Genomic DNA, 24,070 nt, shown 5'->3' with positions numbered 1-24,070 from the left:
TCTGACTCAGAAAACTGGTGCCTCCATTCTAACCTTCTTGCAGTAAAAGGGTTTCCTCTGCAGTATTATTTTACAAAACTCTTCACTCAGGAGTTTCTGGACTTTTTTTTTTAATTGGCCAGATGGGAATAGTATTTGTGGGCATACTACCTCTCTTATTTGGACACATGCTTGTGAAACCTATGTTTTATGTAAAAGCTATTCTTAATTATCCATGGTTTTCACCTGCATTTTTTCCATCTAGTCAATTGTCTTTGAGCTAATTTTTGACTCTAGGATGGCTTCCTGCTCCTCTTCCCCCAACCCAACTATATACCAGGTTCCTGTGAGCCTCGGTCCATGCCCTGAGCAATTGCATCTTCCTTTCAGTATTATTCTAAGCCAAGTGCAATTAGGAAGTTCAGACTGCCAGGGAAAAATCATGTCGTGCATCTGAAAGCCAAATAAGAAAGGCTTTAGGATTAGCTTTGCATAAACATGTATAATTGAAAGTTGGCTGTATGTTTCAAGCTATCTTTTCTGTAGTGAAAAGAAAACCAGATTGGTAGTCTGAAGACCTGGGTACCAGATCTGACTCCACATCTTACTACTTGTGTGACTTGAGGCAAATCCTTTCCCATTTCTGTAAAATGATGAGATAGGACAAGCTGTTCTCTAAAGTTTCTTGCAGCTTTCTGTCCCATAACCCTAAGATGATGTCTCTTACTCAGAACTTCCCAGGACTTATTTCACAAGAGCTTTTCATCAGTGTGAACATGAAAACTCCTCCTGAATGGAGGCTGCTGTGTAAAAGTGATTCAGAACTGACCTTTTCTTCTATGGGTCCTGAATTGACAGACAAGCCATATTCAATCTAATTCAATTCGGCCAGCATTTATTAAGCACTTACTATGTGCTGGGCACTGTACTAGCTGGGATAAAAAGCAAATCAATAAGAATTTATTAAATAAGGGAAAATGATGGTGTACTGGATAGAGCTCTGCAACCAGAAGGATCTGAGTTCAAATCCAGCCTCAGACCCTTACCACCTGTGTGACCCTGGACAAGTCACTTAGTCCTGATTGCCTCCTAAAAAAAGTAAAAAAGATTTTATTAAACACTGACTATGTTCTGGCACTATGCTAAGCATTGGGGATACAAATAAAGGCAAAAAACAGTACTTGCCCTCTAGGAGTTTGCATTCTAATGATGGAGATTTCATATGTATACATATATGTATGTATACACACACACACATATATATATATATATATACACACACATAGATATACAGTAGATGAGAGATAATCTCTCTATTTAATCTTTCAAATAATCTTTCCAAACTAGTAGTTGGAAGAACTGGGTAATTCTTCCCATATATGGTAGGATTTGAACTGAGTCTTAAAGGAAGTCAAGGAAGCTAAGAAGCAGAGAAGAGAGAGCACTCCAGGCACCAGCAACAGCCAGTGCAAAGCTGTAGAGATGGGAGCTGGAGTGTCATGTTGAAAGAATCGCATCAGACTAGCATAGTTGGATCAGACAAAAGAAATGGTCCTTACCCTCCAGGAGCTCCCATTCTATTGGGGGTGGGAGTTAGGGAACAACATGTGCATAAATAAGTAAATACAAAATTAATGCAAGGTAATTTCAGTGAGAATCAGAAAGCCTGCTTTTATGCTGAGCCTAGAAAGAAGCTGGAGATTCCAAGAAGCAGAGGTGAAGAGGGGAGAGTGTTCCCATACCTGATAGACAGCCCTTACAAAGGGACTGAGGTGAAAACATGGGGAGCTTCAAGTAGGCCACTTTAACTGGAAGGTAGTGTGTAAAGGCGACTCATCTGGAATTAGTATAGAGAGAGAGGTTGGAGGCAGATTGTGAAGGGTTTCAGCGCCAAGCAGAGGTATTTGTACTTAGGGGGCTCTGGGTCAAACAGGGGAATGGCCTGGTCAGGACTGTGTTTTTCCAAGATCTAGAAAGTACTTACGGATAAATAGAAAGCCCTGCCTCAGGGAGGCGATGGAGGTGGGAGACAGCTAGTGGATTCCTCATCCCTAGAGGACTTCAAAGAGAGGATAGATTGTCAGGCATGTTAGAAAAAGCCTTCCTATTGATGAGACTAGGTAGTCTATGAGGTCCCTTCCAGATCTGAGGCTCCCCATCCCTGTAGGAGAAAGTAGACAGAAATCTGGAAGCTTGACTCCAGCCTACTTTGCCACCCCATGAATACCTCTCTCACACCTATCCTGGTGGTGTAATGTGTGAATAATGTTTTTCTAGAGGTAGCGGGGTTGGCATGGTGTTTTTCTTCACCTATCAGTTCTTTATTTTCCTATTTCCAGACCAGTGTTACTATGTGGATGGTAAAGTTTCCTGGTAGTATTTGGTTACCAAGTATCTTGATCTCATCTGACTGGAAATTTTTGTCATATATACTATTGGTCACCCCTGAATAAAGGATCCACCCCTGAAATAAAATCTCTATGAAAGAAAAAAATGAAAGCATGCTATATACTGAAAAATAATACATACAATAGTCACATTTATTTATTTTTAAAGCAGATATATCTAGTAGAAATATTTTTTCCTAAAAGAAAATAAATAAGCTTTTTTTTAAAAAACAAATGTGAGACACTGTCCAAGTCAAGGAAACCTAGCTAGGAAAATGGGGAGGAGGTAAATAAGACCTAGTCATTTCCATCTGTTCTCTGACCCCCTTTTTCCACTTCACTCCTAGATCAGACTCTCACTCAATTGCCAAGTTTGCAAATTTCTACTCTCTGGGCTCCATCTAGATCAATTTCCCTCCCCTTGCCACTCCTTCATTCAGTGACACTGAGCTCCTGGGTGCCACCTCTGAGCAGTAGCCCCAATATGCCAGCCACGGGAAGTTTTGGCAATCTTCTACTATCTTCCCCTCTATAAGGGTCCTCTCCAGTGTTAGGGGTGTTGGGACCAGGGGAGCAGAGAATGATTAGATGATCTAGTTAGGAAAATGTTACAGGAATTGTGCTCAAAGCATGAGCCTCATAGCCACATTTAGGTTTTGAATAAACATAAGGGAAGCAAGGGGAAAATAGCATCTCTTCAGATCAATACAGTAATGTTTCAGATGGTCACCATGGTTTAGGGCTATTATTTTTTAATGTGAAATAAAAAAGAACCTTCTAAAGATGCCATCTGTTTCTCAAGTGATCCATAATCCTTGAGTTGTCCTTTTCTTTGTTCTCCAGGGCTAGGCAGAGGAGAGATTTGGGTAGCCCTAACTCTGGTTAAGGGTGGTTCTGCCTACAGATTATTGATTTTACTTTAAGTCAGATTAAGATGACAGGAAGAAGAGCTTTGGGTGACTGAAAGACTGTTAATTGCTTTCCTAGGAACAAAGGGCAATCCCCAGATACCTTAATTCTCAGCCAAAACCCCATTTCTTTATTTTGAGATGTTTTGCTCAACATCTTGGGAAATCAAGTTTCCCAGGGTTTCCCTGGGGGAAAGAAGACAGACCCTTGTCCTATCAGGAAACTCTTCTCAGCTAGGTTCCCTTCTCCCGCTTTGCTGCTTCTTGGTGGTACTCTGATCTCTGACAGTTAAGGAGTGATGAGTCACAGAATGGGGGCCTGGTCAGGGGACAAAGTTTAACCCTGAGGAACTTTCACTTTGCCTCAACTCCCTCCTCTGCTCAAAGCTGGTCTGGCCCAAACTTTGCAGGTTGCTTCCCTAGTCCAGGCCCTTATTTGTTGTCCAGCTGAATTATTTTCAAAGCGTGCTGTTAGGTCTTGTTCCACTCTCTCTTTCCTTGCATCCTTTTAACCACTGGCAGAATCATCTTTCTTATGTATAGATCTGCTTATATCCTTCCTTTGATAAAAACCTTTTGATTGTTACCTGAATGTCTAACAAATAAAGTTGTCTCTAACCTCAAGGTCTTCAACAATGTAGTGTTACCCTATCATTCCAAACATTTCAGATAGGTGCCTACTTTCTCTACATCTTAGTACCTTAGTTAGATGGAAAATTCATTTAAATGCTCACTTGCTAGATGCCAGGCACTCTGCTAAGCACTTTGAATACCAATATAAGCAAAATTAAAGATAGTTCTTGCTCTTAATGGGGCAGAAGAGTACGTAAAATGGAGCAGAAAAAGACTGGCTTGAATGCCTCCTCAAATGGAGATTCTGAGGAGGACCTCTCAGATCAGAGGAGGAGCTTGTAAGAGTGGGAGCCTCTTCCTGGTGAGGAGGCTGCTGAGGAATGGTGAAGTCCAGAGTGCTGGGAGGCCTAGACCTGTCTTTCTTCCCTGAGATGCCCTGAATCTTCCATCTTTTTTTCTTTTGCTTTTTGGAGGGCAGTTGGGATTAAGTGACTTGCCCAAGGTCACATGTCTATTTTTGTGTTAAGTGTCTGAAGCTGGATTTGAACTCAGGTCCTCCTGACATCAAGGCTGATGCTCTATTCACTGCACCACCTAGCCGCCCCCCTGAATCTTCCATCCTGGAGCCTCTGCTCACACTATCCCCCTATTGCTAGAAAGTCTTTCACATCTACTCCCTACTACTTGTTGAACCCAATCTTTAAAGGCCAAATGAAGTATCGTTCACTTCCTCCATGCAGCCTTCCCAGATTGCTCAAGTGCATAAGGACTTTCCATTTATCCTGCTCTACCCCTGCCTCAGACTCACACAGGTCACACATGCTTATTTTGTAATAGTTCCCCTAGATAAGGAGCTTCTTGAGAGCAGGATTTAGGTCTTAATTAACTCTTTACTGGCTTTACTACTTAACTCAGGGCTCTGAACATTGCAAGCACTAAATAAATATTTGTGCAATTCAGATTTGTTGAAATGGGTCCCCAAGGTGAATCCTATATCCTTCACTGTCAACTGATTTCTTATCCTTACTGGGCTAATTCCATTCTTTTCACAATGGGTTCATTTTAGCTCTTTAACAAGGAAAAATAATAGTGGAGAGGTCTTGATTACTTCATGTGTAAAATGAGGAGGTAGGACTTTCACCGTTAAGTCTTATAAGTAACTTAGGAAAACTGCTTATCTTTGGTCATGTTCTTAGGCCATCACATCCAGGAAGCCCTGAGTATGCACCTATTCCTTTCCCTGGGTGTACTTACCCTTGGTCTTTGTGCCTAATGACTCCCATCTTCTTTGATCCCTCTCCAAAATTAGTTCATCCTGGGGCGGCTAGGTGGTGCGGTGAATAGAGCACCAGCTGTGGAGTTAGGAGGACCTGAGTTCAAATTCGACCTCAGACACTTAACACACACACAAAAACTAGCCGTGTGACCTTGGTTAAGTCCCTTAACCCCATTTGCCCTACTTTCCCCCCTCCAAAAAAGCAAAACAAACAAAAAACAAAACAAAATTAGTTCATCCTTAGGGGCTTGCAAGATTTGCTTGAGAAAATAATACCATATGCTAGACCCAGAATGGACAGCTCTCCCAAGCAAGTCCAAGTTTCTGACTCAGCCATGAAAATCTGAAGTTCCCATGCCCCTCAATTTGAAAAAGCAGAACAAAAAAATGCAATAAAATGAAGTAAGAGGCAGATGTCCAGGAGGGTGAATTCCAAAGAGGAACAAAACTTCTTTTCTCCTGCCCTTTGGGAAGGATGTGCTGGTAAATGTATAACATTGGCTCCCTGGAAAATATGTATATGTGATACATTTTTAAAAGTTTGATCTTCATTATTAATGCTTTTGTAATCACTTTCTTAAGTCTAGATTCTCAAAAAAGGAATAAATTAAGCCCTGATTTGTAGTATTTACCAATTTTCAAAGTATAAATGTTCACACTGAAAATTAAAAATTGGCTCTCTTGAGCAGGGTTGAGATGATTCCAGTGCATCCCTGGTACAGGTTGGCTATGGACTTATGAGGAGAAATATTATACATAAGTTGTTAAGAACATAGTGTTATGGAGAAGGGCATTCCTGGAACATATTTATCAATCCATTAATAAGTGTTTACTAAGTATCTACTATAAGCAAGAAAAAAAACTCAAAAATTTCCCTCCTCCTTTTTTTTCTTTAAAGAGACTGATCATAAGGTCATAGAATTTAGGACTTTGAGGTCATTTAGTCTCACCCCTTCATTTTAGAGAGAGAAAGATTGAGGGCTGGAGAGGGAGAATGACTTACCTAAAGTTATACAAGTGACAGAGTTAAAATTTGAATCTGGCTCCTCTAACTTAAGTCCAAAGTCTTAGTCACATTTAGCCTCAGTTCCATGAGTAGTTATTTCTTAAAAAAAAAAAAACTTGTATTGGTTGACTGATTGATTTATGGAATTAATTTTTTAAAATTATAAGTTCCTAATTCTCTCCCCCTCCCCACCCATTGAGAAGTCAAGCAATATGTTATCAATTATACACACAAAGTTATGCAAAACATATTTCTATGTTAGCCATGTTACCAAAAAAAAAATAAAGTTAAAAAGTATACTTCAATTTATACTCAGAGTTCATCTGTTCCCTCTCTGGAGGTGAATAGCATTTTTCATCATTGCTCCTTTGGAATTGTCTGGGGTCACTGTCTTGATCAGACTAAGTGCAGTGTTTTACAATTGATCATCCTTACAATATTGCCATGTACAATATTGTCCTGGTTCTGAACAAGCAGTTATTTTTTCAGTACCTACTTTGAGCAAACCCCAGTGGCTTCACCAGATCACCCCCAGACTTCCATTACACTGGGGCTAGATAGGAAATTGCTACAACAAAAAGTATATTTAAATGCGTATTTTTCCTAGGCAGTCACAAAACATGTCCTGCTTTGAACCGCGTAGGGAATATAAACTCTAAAGAGAAGACAGTTCAGTTTATCAGGAAGAAGTAGTGAGAGTCTTGGACAGACCCAAGTTCAAATCCTGGCTCTGACACTTATTAGCTCTGGGACCCTGGGAAAGTCACTTTAGTTTCTTCATCTGTAAAGTGGAGCTAATAATACAGAGGAATAGTTGTGAGGAAAGTACAATAAAACCCTTAAAGCACTATAGAAATGGTAATTATTAGAATTATAGCATAAAGAGTTTTAAAAACAACTTTAAGCAGTTTGGCTATATTTGTTATTGTGATCATCCTTCTGACATTGTAGTCATATGCCTATTTCCAAAACTGGGGGAGAAATTTTTTTTAAAGTGTGCACAAATTAGAGGAATAAAGCCCGGTTCTCTTCCAGAGCTATATACTTTCTTCTCTGTCTTTCTGACCCCCAGAAAAAAATCACTCCCATAAAAATCAAGCCCAAAAGACCCTCATAGAAAGTGTCACCACTATGGTACTAACCCTAATTCTGTTTCCAATGAGATAACACATGTAAAGTGCTTTGCAAACCTTAAAATCCTGTATAAATGCTAGTTGTTATTATTTTCCAGATGAGGAAATGGAAGTTGAGGGAGGCTAAGTGACTTGTCCACAGTAACACAGCTCCAGAATATCAGGGTCACATCAGTTTTTTTCTGATTCTTGGGTCCCGTCTTCTTTCTGCAGCCCCAAGGTTACTTCTCTATATTCAAAACAATACCTTATTGAGGCTCCACCCTTTACCAGGTGGCAAACCAACCTTAGAGGCCCAAGTCGTTCAAAATAGTGCCATAGAAAAGGACCAAGATGGCAAGGAGCAAGAACACTGTTTAGTAATCACCAGTTTCTACTTTCAGGTCTTATACCCTCATGTGGTGTTAGTAATCCTTGAATTTTACCTGCTTTGTCTATTGTAGGTAAGACTATGTAGAAAATTAGATAAAATCCCTTATAATTGGAGTTGTCCCAAAGTAGAATGGACTGCCTTCAGAAGTTATGAGTTTTCCAAAGCTTGGAAAGCTTTGCATGAAGTGAGCACTCACAAAGTAGCTGCTAATTTCAATAAAATTATGTATGACAAAAAACCTTGTGTTTCAAGTCAGAATAACTGGATTCAAATCTTAGCTCTGTTACTATAAGCAAAGGCTAGATGACCATGTGTCAGGGGTGCTGAACAGAGGATTCCCTGGTAGGAACTGGAATCTTCTTTGGGGAGGATCTTTAGAAATTGGATGCTGGAATATTAAATGTTATAGATATTTGCTGATACTTGTCTTGGGCCGTAAGGATGATGGATACAATGATCTGTTAACACTCAAAGCAGCCCCCAATCTTCTTGCAGAAATATTTAACTTTTCCAAATTAAATTTTATTTTTACTAAATGAAAATCCACCTCTTCCCCTCCCCACACCATTGAGAAAAAAAAGAAAACCAAAGCCTCTCTTACAAACCGGTATAATAAATTAAAGCAAAACAAACCACAACCTATTGTAAAAATGCTGATCCTTAGCTGAGAGAATCCAGAGGAGCCAAAGGAAAAAAGGAGAAGCCCAGTACAGTTTGGTCTAATGGAAAGCGCATTGTATATGAGGTCAGAGGATCTGGATTTAGATCTGTTGCTTCCAAAATGTGTCACCCTAAACATGTCATTTTTTTCTTCTCTGGGCCTCTGTTTCCTCACTTGTTAAATGAGGGGATTGGATTAAAAGACTTCTAAGGGTCCATTCAGCTCTAAATTCTGATGCTTTTCCCTTGTGACATGTTTAAGGGGCAAAAGCAGTGCCTGTAGCAAATTCCCATTCCACTCCAAGTGCATTTGGTGTTTCCTGGATCAGGGGCTATCTCCTGGCTATGATGTAGTCATTTGGATCCTAGCAGAGACTGCTGGCCAAGCATTTTAGGCCAAGCAGAGGTTTCCAAAAGTTCATATTCACATAAGTAGTTGGACTGAATCTCTCACATTCATTCAACAAATAGTTGTGGAGCAAGCTCTAGGTATAAAATTCTATGCTAGAGACTGAGGGAAAACAATGAAGATAATTAAGCCAGTATTACTGTCCTCAAGGAGCTCCCAGCTAAGTAGAGGGCATGGGACAGACACACATCACTACATTGTAAATTAGGTCCTAATTGCATGTAGTTGTACACATCAAGTATGCAGGAGCACGAGTCATGTAATTCTCTGCTGATGTAAGTTAGCATCTGGACTGGTAGGTGAAATGCCTCCTCTTAAGTTATGATACTCTGGGCTTCAGTTTTCGACCCAGGAACTGCACTTGCAGTCACCTTGTTAGAGCTGCCTCTGTACAGTCAACAACATGGCAGAAGTCAGTGGGCACCTTGCTGCAAATGTCATTTATTGCTCAGACAGCAATAAGTGATATAGTCCTTAGGTCTGCTTGATAGTTTGGTATATACAAACACTACAGCTGTTTTACATTCCTTGTCTCTAGCCTAGAGCCCGGCAGACAGTGAATGCTTTCTAAGTTATAAACTTGTTTATAATGATAAATTTTATGAATTTGCTGATTGATTGGTTCTTCTTCACTCCTAATGATTTCAAGAAGCATAGACTTCAACCTTGGCAACCAGAGGGGTTGGGACTAAAGACCTAGGGTTGGAGAAAAAGAAATCTCCAAGAGTAAAGTCACATGGATTAGAATTTGCCATTAGTTTTACATTAAATGTCTGCATTGCAGCTCAGAGTTGGTGCAAATATTTGAATTCAGGGTGTCATATCAAAATAAACTAAGAAGTTGCTTCCCATACTCTTCCCTCAACCAGCCAAGCAACAGAAACAACAACAAAATCCCAAAGGACTCAAACTGCCTTCAATCAGTAAGCATTTTTAAGTGCCTACTATTTCTCAGGTACTGTTCTAGGTGCTGGGGATGCAAAACACAGTAAAACAATCCCTAACTTGAAGGAACTTAACATTTTAATCAAATGCTTTCTCTTGTAATCATAGAATCTGGAGTGATAGGGAGCCTTAGAAATTATCTACTGCAACCTCATAATTTTTCTAATTAGGAAACTGAGACTCAGAAGGGAAAGAGATCATAACCCAAGATCATAATAACTTTTGTTGTTATTCAATCCTGTCTGACTCTTCATGACTCCATTTGGGATTTTTTCAGGCAAAGATACTGGAAGTTGGTTTGCCATTTCCTTTTGCAGCTCATTTTAGAGATGAAGAAACTGAGGCAAACAAGGTTAAGTGACTTGCCTAGGGTCACACAGCTAGTAAGTGTCTGGGGCTGGATTTGAACTCAGGTCTTTCTGACTCCAGGTCCAGTGCTCTATTCACTGTGCCACTTAGTTGCCCCATCCTCTAACTAGGAGGCAGAATTGAAATTTGAACCTATATCTTCTGATTCCAAATTCCGTGTTCTTTCCATTCTACTGGGCTGTCTCTGTGGTCTTGTTTTGTTAAAGGCAGTCAGTGTATATAAAATATGTATTTCTTTTTTTTAAAGCAATCGGGGTTAAGTAACTTGCTCAAGGTTACACGGCCAGTTATTTCTAGGTGTGGTGCTGAGTATCTGAAACCGGATTTGATCCAGGTCATCCCAACACTGGAGCCGGTTCTCTTACTCACTGAGTCACCTGGCCACCCCTAAGCAACTGGGGTTAAGTAACTTGCTCAAGGTTACACGGCCAGGTGTTTCTGGGTGGGTGCTAAGTGTCTGAGCCCCGGATTCGATCTCAAGGTCTTCTCAACACTGGAGCCGGTGCTCTTACTCGCTGTGCTACCTGGCCTCCCCAAAAATATATATATTTCAAAGAGCAGTCCAGTTTTCATCTCATTTGAGGAAGGTGGGCTTAAATAAAGGGAAAGGCACTGCGTTTTTGAAAGATTTTCCAAAGACATAAACTCCTCTCCTCATCTTGTCTGTCAACTGCTGCCCACTTGTTTTTCAGATGGAAGTGATCCTTTTCTACATTATTAATGCCCACTTCTTTTTTTTATCCTCCCTGCTATTTTTAGAAATTTAAGGCTGTGAAAAGTTTCCATTAATGATCTACTCTGCTCATTTCCTGGGTTAAGAAAACAGGAAGCCCTTCACAATCCTGGCTTAAAAGGGCTTCACATGGAACAGGATAAATCTCACCTACTCCTGGTAGTTTGCTTTCACTATATCTCCCTTTAAGAAACAATAAAAATAATAAATCCTCAGCCTTCTGATCTGGAGTGATTTTAGCCAGCTTGTCAGTAGACGGCAAGGCACACAAAGAAGAAGCTGTGGGTTCATGTTTCCTTCTTTGGCGATTATCTACTTTAGATAGCGACTTCAGGGACCTTACCAGACATCCTCTACTGTCCTAGCTGAGGCCAAGTGTAGCACAGTAGTGACTTTGTCTTTGATCACACACCTGACAGGCGCTTCTGCAAAACATTTCATGAAGAACTGAGTCTTTCTTGTTCCATCCCTATTCTGTACTCCATGAATAAGTCTATGGATAAATCACACTAGTTCTTAAATCTTAATCTTAATCTCTTCTGTCATATGGGGCCAATGACACTACTACCTATCTTATAGGTTGTTCTGAGGCTCAAATGAGATTATAGATGTGAAAACACTAGGATTTTTTTTTCCCTGGGGGAGAGGGGGAGGTAGGGCAATTGGAGTTAAGTGACTTGCCCAAGGTCACATGGCTAGTAAGTGTTAAGTGTATGAGTCCAGATTTGAACCCAGGTCCTCCTGACTCCAGGGCTAGTGCTCTATTCACTGTGCCACCTAGCCACCCCTGAAAATTTTAAATTATAGGTGTGAAAACACTAGGAATTTTTTTTTTCAAATGTTATGCCAATGTAAGAGTATCTTCTGGGGTCAACATAAAACAAAACATGGAAATTTTGTCTCTTGTTTCTCCCCCAAGGGGCAGCTATCTGGTCCAGTGGATAGAGTACTGGGTTTGGAATCAAGAAGACTCATCTTTATGCATTCAAATTTGAATTTGACTGACTAGCTGTGTGACCCTGGTCAAGTCACTTAACCCTCTTTATCTCAGTTCCTCATCTGGAAAATGAGTTGGAGAAGGAAATGGAGAACCACTTTGGTATCTCTGCCAAGAAAACCCCAAAATGGAGTCACAAAGAATCAGATACAACTGAACAACAACGTGTTTCTTCTCATCAATCCTTAGAGAGGCTAATTTGATGTGCAGGGTCTTCAGCTATGTACTAAGGGAGATACACAGGAAAATAAGGCATCATCTCTATCCTCAAGAAACTTACAATCCAATTTATTTTTTTTATTTTTTGCTTTTTGGAGGGCAATTGGGGTTAAGTGATTTGTCCAAGGTCACACAGCTATTTTTTATGTTAAGTGTCTGAGGTGAGATTTGAACTCAGGTCCTCCTGACTCCAGGGACAATACTCTATTCACTGTGCCATCTAGGCACCCCTTAATTTTTTTTTATTTTTTTATGGTCCAATTTAATAATTGCAACAACTTCATATTCTAGTTTTATACTTAGATCTGAGTCCTAGGAAAGCTATTGCCACAAAACTCAGTTTCTTCATCTGTAAAATGAAGGAGTTAGAGTTGATAGCCTCTGAGGTCATTTTCAGCTTCAGATCCATGACCCTATGAAAACTGAAGTGGATATTTTCTTGTTTTTGAGTCTATGTTAATTAGTCTGTTATTCTGGAATATATTTTCCATACCAATATGTATATGCATATATAAATTCTAAAATATATTTACTATGTACACAGGGATAATAAAATCCATTTCAAGGAAATTTGTGATGGACCAAAGACTAAACAAAAATGTCATGGTCCAATATAGTCTGATTCACCTTCTAGCAAATATAATAATGATAGCTAACATTTATGGAGTGCTGTATTTATGGAGCTCTTGCCCTCATGATAATTCTATGACATAGGTGCTTTGAGGACTATCACCCCCATTTTACAGATGAAGAAGATGAGACACAGAGAGGTCTTAAAGCTGGTAAGTGATAGGAGCTGGGACAGGAATGCAGGTGTCTGACTCGGAGGCCAAAGGTTTTTCTACCACATTTTTATTCAGCCCTTGTAATGAATTAGTATTGTAGTGCTTCAAAGAAACTTTCCCATTTAGTTTCTATGTGTTGGGTTTTCTCAGTGGTTTAACTGTCTCCTAGTCCATGCCCCCATTCTGTGCGGAGCAGTAGAAAGTGATCATAAGGAAGTCCTTCAACATGGTGGGATTGGGCTTGGTGATCCTTGAGATCTCTTTGTGTTCTACACTCTGGGATACTATCATTATTCTATAGAGGGCTCCTAACATCCATCAGTACCTTATTTGGTGTAAATGAAATCCTAAGATCATAGTACTCACCTGTTAAACTTTTAGGGAAAGTGAAATTTTTAACTCACAAAAGTATTACCTCTCCTCGGTTTGTGATATCATCCTGTCCAGAGAAAATCACTAATCTTCTTTATTAAGAGATGTATTGCATGCCTGAGTTATGAATTCCATGGTATCTTTATTGTTAAAGGATCTTTCTTTTAGTGTCAGGCTGAGTTCTATTTTGTCCCAGCTGTTTAAATACCTCCCTTTTATTTTTTTTCAAATTGCATGTGAGAACAATTTTTAACATTTGTTTTTCAAAATTTTGAGTTCCAAATTCTCTCACTCTCTCCACCCCCCCTCCTTGAGATGGAAAACAATTTGTTTTCTTCAATAATATTTTATTTTTACCAATTACATGTAAAAACAATGTTTAATATTTGTTTTTCAAAATTCTCTCCAAATTCTCTCCCCACCCCACCCCCAAGGAAAACAGTTTGGCATAGGTTATATGTGTGCAATCATGCAAAACGTATTTCTATAGTTAGTCATGTTGTGAAAGAAGACACAGATCAAACACACATGCACACACACAAAATCGCATGCTTCAATCTGCATTCAGACTCTCAATTCTTTCTCTGGAGGTGGATAGCATTTTTCGTCATGAGTCCTTTGGAATTGTCTTGGATCATTGAGGTATTTAAATACCTCGCTTTTAAAAAAGAAAGGATCAAAACTTTAACACACTGAATCATCCTATAATAATCTGCCATAATCATAATGGAATTACTCTAGGCTGCCCATTAGATTGTGAGCCCCTTGAGGGCAGAGACTGTTGTTTGCCTTTTTTTTTTTTTTAATATCCTCTGTGCTTAACACAGTGCCTATCACATAATAGGCACTTAATAAATGTTGACTGGAGGAGCTAGGTGGTGCAGCGGATAGAGCATTGGGCCTGGAGTCAGGAAGACTCTTGTTTCAGAATTCAAATGTGACCTCAGGGACTTACTAGTTGGGTGACCCTGGACAAGTCATTTAACCCTGTTTGCCTTGGTTCCTCATCTGTAAAATGAGCTGGAGAAGGAAATGGCAAACCATTCCAGTATCTTTGTCAAGTAAACCCCAAATGGAATCATGAAGAATCAGACATGACTGAAAATAATTAATAACAAAATGTTGACTGCCTACCTTGTTCAAGTATTTTCATGTGGGAATTACAATTTGGTGTCTTGTAGAGAAAGTAAAAATATGTGTTCAGTGAAAGATAAAGGGAGAGATATAACCAGAGGAAACTGTAGCTTATTTAAAAGGTGTCATGTGGTCAGACTCATTTAGGTTCTGCAGAGAACATTTGGCATCATTGTTAGCATTTACATCAATCTGCTAATGACGTCATCCAGGCACTTATTAACATTATCAGACAAGAAGTGTCCCTGTACCAGGAGGAAGGTCTATGTTGAAATGATGTCAAATGTGTAACTTTAACGGGGAAAAATTGCAGAAACTTCAAGGTACTGTTTTAAATTATAGAAAGTAACCTGATCTATTGTATCTGTATCCTCTCATTCCCCCCTACTCTCTCTTTCTCTCTTTCTTATTTTGTAGTTAATGAAATTATCAGGAAGGAATTTTCTGGATTTCCTGCCAAAAATCAGACGTAGAAGAAGTGATTAGCAAGACAACATTTATTGAATGCTTCCGTAACTGGCCTCTTGGACCCTTCTACTGCCCCTACCTACCACCTTCTGTTTCCTTTACTATTCATCTCAAGGCCTGGATTCAACATGACGAACAATGTATTGGCATAAAGCTGACTTTCTTGATTAAGGAGCTCGCCACCTTTCTCTGTAAACATCAGAAGGGACAGTCTTCCTTTTTTCCCCCCCCAAAGATCATTTTGTTTGACCTTAATCATGTATCAACCACATACTGTGTTGCCTGCTGAAAAAAAAAAAAGAATGAAAGGAATATTGAAAACACCCTACTGGAAGTCTCCACTGAAGCAAGCGACATTAGCCGGGACAGAGAGCGGGAGGGAGGAGGACAAGGGAAATTGGAGACAGCATGCACTTTGATGCAAAATTAAACCCCAGCACTTCCATTCATTTTTCTAGGGCAGAGCTCCTGTGCCTTTTGAAGGAAAGGAGTGCTGAGAACACCCAGCCCAAAGGAAAATGGTTAAAGTTTCCAGCACCACAACCGGAAGAACCCAAAGCGTACTGGGGAAAAATGGAGAAGATGGAACTTGACTCTTCTTTCGTAGGGATGCTCTCTTCCCTGCTCTCACTGGGGCCTCTCCAAAATTTATTTTTCATTTTCTCATTCTGGAGTGAGACCGGCTGGCCAATATGAGGGTCCCTATTGGATATTTTTGGTTTCAAAGTGTGCCATTTGTAAATGTTCATTACTTTTTTTTTCTTATGCTTCTCAAGCCAACAAAAAGTTAGAGATTGAATTTCCTTGGCTGCCTGATCAGTAACCCATGCATGAAGTCTGGTGCTAATATGTAGTTTGTAATATACAGGAGAATGTTAACTGAAATAAGTAGGCTACACATAGTATTTCTCTCTCACCTGCAGTTTTACATCTTATTGGCTTTCAAGTGCTTGCTCTTCATTTAATCAGTGAGATTGCTTTACCACGAAGTAGTAAAAATCTCAAGCATGTGCAATGAATATAGACTCCTGTGGAAGGGACAAGACAACATGGGTCAATAACAAACAAAAAAAAAGAGAAACAGGTATTTTGTTAATTAAGATTATATTAAATAAGACAATCAATATCCTTAAGTGCTTTCATAGGTTTGGTTTTTTTGTTGTTTTGTTTTGTTTTGTCCAGAGGTTAAAAACCTTTTCTGTGAGGTATGAAATACTAAGCTTCCTAAATTACAAGGCAGAGCTGACAGTGCCACGTGATTCCAAATTCAAAGCCAGTTTGGGGTGACTCTTGTCATAGGGGACAGTCTGTTGTCAAGGAGAAAACCAAAACCATTCTGGCACACATCAGTTTTCCCCAACTTTTAGACCTTCAGAGTTAGGTCTAAAATTCATACTCCTAAGAAATTCAAATGGCATTTCAGTTTGGCACAGACTCTAGAAGTTAGCTGTCTCCCTCCTGTATGATACCTTAGCAATAAACAGATGGACTGGCACACTTATGTGGAAAAGTCAGAGCCTTGGTTTCAGAGAACTAGCTCTCTATATTTTGATTCCATTCTTTCATGTGAACCTGTAACAAATGACTTTAGAGAAGGCTCAGCTCAGAGAAGCTTCAGTTAAGGGACTGTGGAAGGGAGACTGACTGGGGATGGAGGCCTGACCTTGAGCTCCCGCTTACCCACTAACTTGTGTGACTTTTGTCCCTCCCCCTTTCTGGACCTTTATTTCCTTATCTATATAGTGAGGGTGTTGGAGTCAGTGATCTCACGCTAATAGGTCATGATTCTAACAATATGAACAACTTTAAAAGCTCTAGAATTCTGTTCAGATTAAGTTTACTGGAGTTTGGACCTGAACTCATTTTCAGCTATTTTTGAGCTAGAAAACCCAGCTTTAAAGAAAGCTGTATTCACTGCTTAACTGGGGAGTCTTCTTGTGGGAGAAAACCCAGTCAAATTAAAATTCTTTGGCTTGAATTTTCTTTGCAACGAAAAGGAATTTTTTAAAAGAACTGTTTATTGCGACTGAATGTGCAGTAACAATGGTGCCATGTAAATAGCATCCCCAGATCATGCCATTTTTGTAAAGAACGAATTAAGAGCCCACATAATAAGTGCTGGGCAGGCTCTATTTTTCATCAAGTACTTCTGCTTGCATCTAAGAAGGATTCAAGAATTGTGCTTGTAACACTGGCACAGCCAATAGGTTCTTTTCAGAGGCAAGATCAATGCTGTTGCCCTGATGTTAGACCCAGTAGCAGAGGGAAATCAAGCCTCAGGCCCAGGGTTGGACCACGTGGCCTCCGAGGGGCTTCAAATGGAAATTCTTGAATATGGGAACTCTTAAGTATGCTTCAAAGGTGATCTAGAAACTGGTTCTCCGACCAGTTTGCCATGACAGAGACCCAGGGGAGAGCTCAGTGATGGCAGAGAATCATAGAGGTTCAACCTCACCATTCCTTTTCCAAGCATATTTCCATTTGAACAATCCAAAGTTAATCTCCTGAGCTTCTGAGAACAGGTCTTGATGGAACTTATTTCCCTCCCATATTTTATAAATGAATAATATCTTTATACAGGTCTCTTACCAGAGGGGTTAATTCATCCAGTCCTTTAGAGTCAATCTTACCTAATATAAAGCTTTGCTTATATGTAACCATACAATCAATATTTATATTTTTTCCCCAGCAACAGTGTGGATCCCAAGATGAATGCATAGTTTCCTCTTTCTTTTAAACCAAATAAGAGCATTAAGAGATATAGCAATGCTAAAGTGCTTCCAGGTAGATTAAATTATTCATGTTTTTGCCACTCAGTATTTCTCATGATAACATTAATACCCAAAGAAATCTCTCTGTAGAAATAGGAGGTTCACCTTGGAAGAGTTAATAGAATTTGGTGAGTAATCTCTTCTCACTTTATCTGGACAATAGCCACATTTGCACAGGAGGGAATTCTCTCTTTCCTCAGTTATCTGAATGCTTTACCAAAGTGCCTTCCTGTCATTGTAGCAAAGTCTCTCAACTTCATTGTCCACAGGGTGAACAAGACTAATGCATTTTCCATCAATCTTGTACCATGCTTACAAAACAGGGCTTTGGGGTAACCAAAGATTCTTGTCACTCTTTCTCTTTCTCTGTTTTTAAAAAATTATTCCTTCTTTTCTCCAATGTAAACTCAGCCACGGATTACAGGGTGGACTTCCATAAACAATTGTACCAAATACTTAACTACAGGAAACAAAACCATTGAACTTAAAACATAAACAGGCAGAAAAAAAAGTGGAATAGGAGCTGACAGTTATCAGGAAGGTCATGTCAGATATAAATGAAAGGAGGAAAGTTTGCCAAAGGAGTAATTGTTGATGAAACATTTTCAGTACAGAAAGAAGCAGTTTACCTTCTCAGAATGGACAGGACTATAGGAACTGAAGAACGGGAATGGGAGGTGTCTATTGCATGTGGATAGAAAGAATGTAGTCAAGTCAGGGTTTGCACTCGCTTTATCAGACTTTGTAAATATGTAATCACTTCCATTCTTCTGATAGAAATGTACCATTTTTCTGAATGTAGGATATTTCTAAAGATAGCACTATTATTCTGTATTATATAAAAATGCTGCTGCTTGATAATATATCTAAGACAGTTCTCAAAATTAGCCAGCATGTTATTAAATTTTTATTTTGTTATCTGTATTTTTTTAAAAGTTCCTGTGCCTTTATCCACCCCTTTACCCCAATATTATACCCCTTTTGGGTTAGAAATATTTATAAATGGTTGGAGATTTATCAAGTGTCTTATTTTTTCTACATAATTGTTGGTGAATTTTTTCCTATGAGAAATAATTTTGATTATTGGATAAATATTCCAAATGTCCAAAGCCTGATTTTTCAGTCACCACCCCTCTCTCTTCTGGAAGAGAGCATTTTCACAGAAAGCAGAATACATTGGACAGCAGCTATTTTGTTCTTACAAGTGAACCTAAATTCAGCCTGGGATTAAGATATCACCGTGACCTCAGCTGTTTGGACTTTGGCTTCCAGTTTTCAGGAAGACTGTGTCACAACTGTAGGCTGAATATTTTGTGCTCTTCTCTGGTGGTAGAGAAAACTGTATTTACAAGGTGCCTACATTTAGGGGGAAACCCTCCAGAACAAAACAACCTGGGGTAGGGTGTAGACTTAATGCTTCCGTTTTCATAATGGATTTCAGAAAGAGTTAAAAATGGTTTAACTGGAACAAGTCAAGGGTTTGTCTAAGCAAGAGCTGCTTGTGTAGACAATTAAAAGAGACCACTGGGATGTCCAAAGCCTTCCTGGTGTAGATGTAACTTAGAAGGACTAACTGTATTAGTCCTCTGTAAGGGACAAGGGATAATTTATATTGGTCTCAGTGACCTGCATTTTACAAAGTGTTTATCTTGAGGCTGAAGCACTGGGCAGTTCAGGAACTGTTGAGTTTTGGCATTTAACAATACTTAATCTACTTTGTAGAACTGGGGTGAGGCTGAATTTATCTTTATTTCAATTTGAAAAGTACTTTTTAAGTGCTTTGAAAGGGAACCATTAAAATCTCTTTATTCAATCCAAATTTGTTAGGGGTGCCCTGTAACTTCCTTGAATTGACAAACTTCCTCTGATACCGAAACCTTACAGAAAATGAAAAAAACCCAACAACAAAGCTACTGGCTGGTTGTGGAAGCAGGTCCAATTGGCTATTGAGATACTCCCGAGGACATCTGAGGTTTCCCCAGGGCTTGACCACCCCTTTCCTTTCTTGGCCAGGCCAGGCAAGGCAACAACTGGGAAATCCAAGCCAGCTATTTAAGTGGTTTGGGCTCGACCAGAATGAACCTATTTGCATAACGGGGCTGGCCACCATGGATGGTATAGTGATGTGTCTGTGCTCACAAGCTACAGATCTGCATTTGAACCTCAGAGCTGTTGGGGGGAGGGGGAGGGATTCTCACTCTGTGGTCTACATAGCAGTCTTCTCCTACCACAACTTTACTCATGGGTAAAAACATTCCCTGTTTGGACCTGCCAAGTGACAGCCTCTACAGATTCATTTAACAATGGTCTTCAAGTAGTTCTCTAAAACAGTGCCTTTTTGAAGTACCACAGAAAGGCTAAGGTTTGGAAAATGCTAACTTTTCAAAGGGGTCCCAACTGCCACATTCCTATGCAAAACATTTTTAACCTCCAATATAATGTAGTTTATTTTTGCTATCTGTAAAATATTTTTATATAGCTTGTATTGTGATAGTTTGGCAATAAAACAAAAGATAACTGCTATTGTGAGTTGTCTGTGCATTTCTCTCTCTTTTTCCTCCTGCAGCCTGACTCAGAAGGGGACATTTACCTCTGAGGTGATATCAGGCTGGTACTGGCAAAGAAGTGACCAATGGGGTTTTCATATGTTTATCCCTGTCCTAAACGTTGGTAGTTTTATCGTAGATAGGACAAATTCTAGCTCAAGCTAGACTTATTTTACATTTTTCAGTCTTCGGGATAACTTTATTGAGCACTTGGGGTTTCTACACTGCTGTAGGATAACACTGTCCCCAGCCCCCCACCCCCACCCCCAGCCATGGTGACACTGTCCGAGCTTCAGTCTAAAATAGAATTTTAGAGAAGGCATCTATCTAGTCCAACCCCTCCCTACACAAAGCATGAATCCTATAAGGGTAGTCTTTTAGCCTTAACTTGAATGAATACTTCTAGAGTGACAGGAAACTCACCGATAATAACAACAACAAACATTGACATAGAATTTTTAAGACTTGCAAAGCACTATGTAAATGTACTATTATTATCTCCACTTTACAGAAGAAAGAATTGAAGCAGTTATAAGTGATTAGCCCAGGGTCACATAACTAGTAAGGGTCTGAGATCAGATTTGATCTTGGGTCTTTCTGACTCTAGGTTTAGCCACTGTTACCCCTAGCTCTAAGGTAGGACATTCCACTGTTGTTAAGCTCTAATTGTTTGGTAGTTTTTCCTTACTATTGTTTCCAAGTATTGTGTCCCTCTCTAATCTCCATCCATTGGTCCTTAAGTCCTATACCACACAACCTCCTTTTGGTCTGGCTGAATTGCTGTTTTCAAACAGCTGTCAACCTTAAGGCAGAATGGTGAAGTGGAATGCGAATTGGATTTGTAGTTGGAGGACCTGGATTCAAATCCCAATCCTACTATTCACTCCTACTCCCTTTCAGAATTTTGGTAAGTCTCTTAAGCTGAGCTTCAGTTTCCTTCTCTAAAAAATCTGAAGTGTCTATATTCTAATCCTGTGATCTGATGATCTGTCATTGGTCTTGGACTTTGTATAACATTTGGACCAGTTAGCTCAAGTTGTAAAGTATGAAACTGAGATCATCATTTGGAGTCACAACCTCCCCACTCCCACCCACAAAGGCCAGTCAACTTTGAATAGAGAAAATGTCTCTGTCATTGCTACACAGCACCCATCAGTCTTTCACCAGTCATTAATTAGAGAGCTGGAAAGGACCTCAGAGATGATGGGGCTCAATCCCATCATTTGTTAGAGGGAGAAACTAAGACTCAGAGTGGGGTAGAAATTTATCCAACATCACAAATCTTTGCCATTTTGGTCACAGGAGGCACAAGATGAGAAAGTCTTTCGAGATGAGAAGATATAAATCAATCGAAACTGTTGCCACACTGTGTCTAACTGTAGCCTCTGCTTACCATTAAGCATTGCACTGAGTATTTTAGTTCAGACCTATGATTATAGATGCTACTACCTCCAAGAGTGAGGATGAGGCAATCCATTTTAGAAAGCTGCCTGGGTGAATGAGACACTGAGTGACTTGTCAGGAATCACATCGCTCGTATGCCTTGAAGGCAGGACTTGATTCCGGTCTTCCCTGTCCTCTATCAGTTATGCCACACCATCTTTCATTAGACCTAGTAGGGACTTAATAAACATTTGTTAAATTCAATTAAATTCAATAAGCATTTCTTAAATACCTACTACATGCCAGACAGTATGTTAAATGCAGGGGGTACAAGTATGGGGAAAAAAAGACAGTCCCTGCCCTCATGGTGCTTAAAATATAATGAGGTAAAGCAACATGCAAAAAGAAGCTGAAAAGGGGCAAGGGTTGGAGGGATGGGGAGGGTAAGGGTAAGAGGAGCTGGGACAGAGAGAATGATATTCTGTGGAGTTGAAATCAGGCTGAGCTGCTAATGGAAAATGGAGAGTTACCTAGAAGGTTCTGAAAGTCCAAAGACTTCTACAAAGGGAAGATTTGGGGGAGGGATTTTTACTGCTCTACACTCCAGCCTTCCAGCCACAGGGAAGAAACAACTGAGGGAATAGAGAAGATGTAAAGATCAAAAACTGAGTCAATCTTCATGGTGATGAAATTTCAAGTGATCAACTTATCCTAGGGAAGATATGATGTTCCTTGGAGTCAAAATCAAGCAGAGCTGCTGATGGAAACTGAAGACCATTCAGAGCTGTCATTACAATGAGAATCCCTTTAAAGAAAGCCATTTGTAGTAGGTGGTGGCAGCCAGTTTCCATCTTTAAAATGTGGTGGATTCTCAGAAATCAATCCCATAATAATAATGTCACTATTATAACAGTTTACATCTATATAGTGCATTTCAGCCACAAATCACTTTAATTACCTTATGTGATTTGATCCTATGAGGTAGGAAGTGCAATTATTATTATCACTACTTTACAGGTGAGAAAAGTGAAGGTCAGAAAGGTGAGAAGCAGAGCTAAGACTCAAACCTAGCACTTCTGAGTCCAGTTTCAGACTGCTTTCCACTATACCGCATCTTGCCTCAATATTTATGTCTAAACAGTTTAACTATTCCACTAGAAAACAGAAAAGTGTAGCATCCCCATTTATTAAACTCTCTTTTGCCAAATCCTAGTATCCATGTCAAGCCTTGATATTAAATTATCAAATTTCAACATTTAAAAAGTTACCTTTTATCGCTACAGGCTAGTCTACTTAGATTTTGCAAAGTTCTAACATACTTAAGAATTATTCTTCTCAAACCAAGAGAACATTGTGCATAGTAACTCCAATATTGTATGATGATCAACTGTGAATAACAGCTATTCTCAGCACTACAATTATCCAAGACAGCTCTGAAGGACTTATGATGAAAGGTGCTGTCCATCTCCAGAGAAAGAACTGATGGAGTCTGAAAGCAGAATGAAGCATACATTTTCTTTACTTTCTTTATTTTTCTTGTTTTTTTTGGTTTGTGTTTTCTTTCACAGCATGACTTATATGGATATATATTTTGCATGACTGCATTTATAAGCTATGTCAAATTGCTTACCTTCTCAATGAGGAGGGGAGAAGAGGGAGGGAGATAATTTGGAACTCAAACATGTAATTATGAGAAAATAAAATATTAAATTTTCAAAAAGTTATTCTGCTCAAAGAAAAATGCAAATGAGAGCAAGTTTCACTCTATACTCACCAAATTATAAAAAATGGAAAAATTCATTGGTGGAAAGGCTGTGGTAAGATAGGTACATGGATTCACTGTGACTGGTTCAATCATTCTGGAAAACGATTTGAATTAGGCAAGAAAATTCAGGAAATTGTTTCTACGGTGATCCAGAGATTATATTTATTGGGACTATAACCCCCAGGAGGTTAAGAACAACAAAGGATACAAAAGATCCAAAAAATTCAGATCTGTGTTATTTATGATCATGTGATTCTGGAAATGAAAACATTGGGAAAAGATAAAAAAAAACTGTGATATGTTCATGTAATGGAATATTGTTGTTCTGTAAGAAAAGAAATATAAAGGATTCAAAGGAATATGAGAAGACTTGTCTGAAGTGATAAAGAGTGATTAGGGCTTAAATATCAATATATCCAATGATGTTATAGTGCAAATAAAGTCAACAATGAAAGACAAAATTCTGATCAAATGTAAGTTACCATTAGTGTTCTACTATTATCAATTAAAGGACCCATTTCTCCTTTTTGCTAACAATCTGTCAACTAATATTTTTGGGGAATCCAGTTTTGTATAGGGGTCAGTTTAATTATTCTCTCCATACAGATGACCCCCAGATCAGTATATTTAGCCCTAGGCTTTCTCCTGCACACCAGTCTTGCATCACAGATGAAAAAGGTATCATGGTGGGAGAACCTACAATTGATTGGATATAGAGGGGTAAGAGAGAAGAAAAAGTCAGAATAATTCCAAAATTTTGAGCCTGGATTGACTGTAAAGGTGGTGATGCTCTCTCTGGAAATTGAGAAGTTAGAAGGAAGGCTGGGTTTGAGAGGAAATAGAATAAGTGCTATTTTGGAAGTAAGAGAACTACAATAA

The 24,070-nt window shown here is 39.2% G+C and overlaps 1 protein-coding gene across 7 annotated transcripts in view; it reads left to right on the top strand.

Moving 5' to 3' along the window:
- The window catches only part of NFATC2 (nuclear factor of activated T cells 2), a 226,649-nt gene that overhangs the window by 181,757 nt on the left and 20,822 nt on the right, over positions 1–24,070 (top strand). For 2 of the 7 annotated variants that reach the window (XM_069072421.1, XM_069072420.1), the window contains one exon: positions 15,185–20,021. The exons of 3 other annotated variants lie outside the window; for them this stretch is intronic. In XM_069072421.1, the coding sequence (XP_068928522.1) occupies positions 15,185–15,207 (23 nt within the window). In that variant the 3' untranslated portion in view covers positions 15,208–20,021. Of the gene's footprint in view, positions 1–14,675; positions 20,022–24,070 lie in introns of those variants that run through there. 2 more of the 7 variants (XM_069072418.1, XM_069072419.1) reach the window with 1 other exon arrangement.

The sequence above is a fragment of the Petaurus breviceps genome, unplaced genomic scaffold (genome assembly GCF_028583685.1).
Source record: "Petaurus breviceps papuanus isolate PSGF00001 unplaced genomic scaffold, PetGlider_PUasm1.0 90847, whole genome shotgun sequence".
Classification (NCBI taxonomy): Eukaryota; Metazoa; Chordata; class Mammalia; order Diprotodontia; family Petauridae; genus Petaurus; species Petaurus breviceps.
The sequence above is the reverse complement of the archived record's forward strand: the minus strand, read 5'-3'. Positions and strand labels throughout refer to the sequence as shown.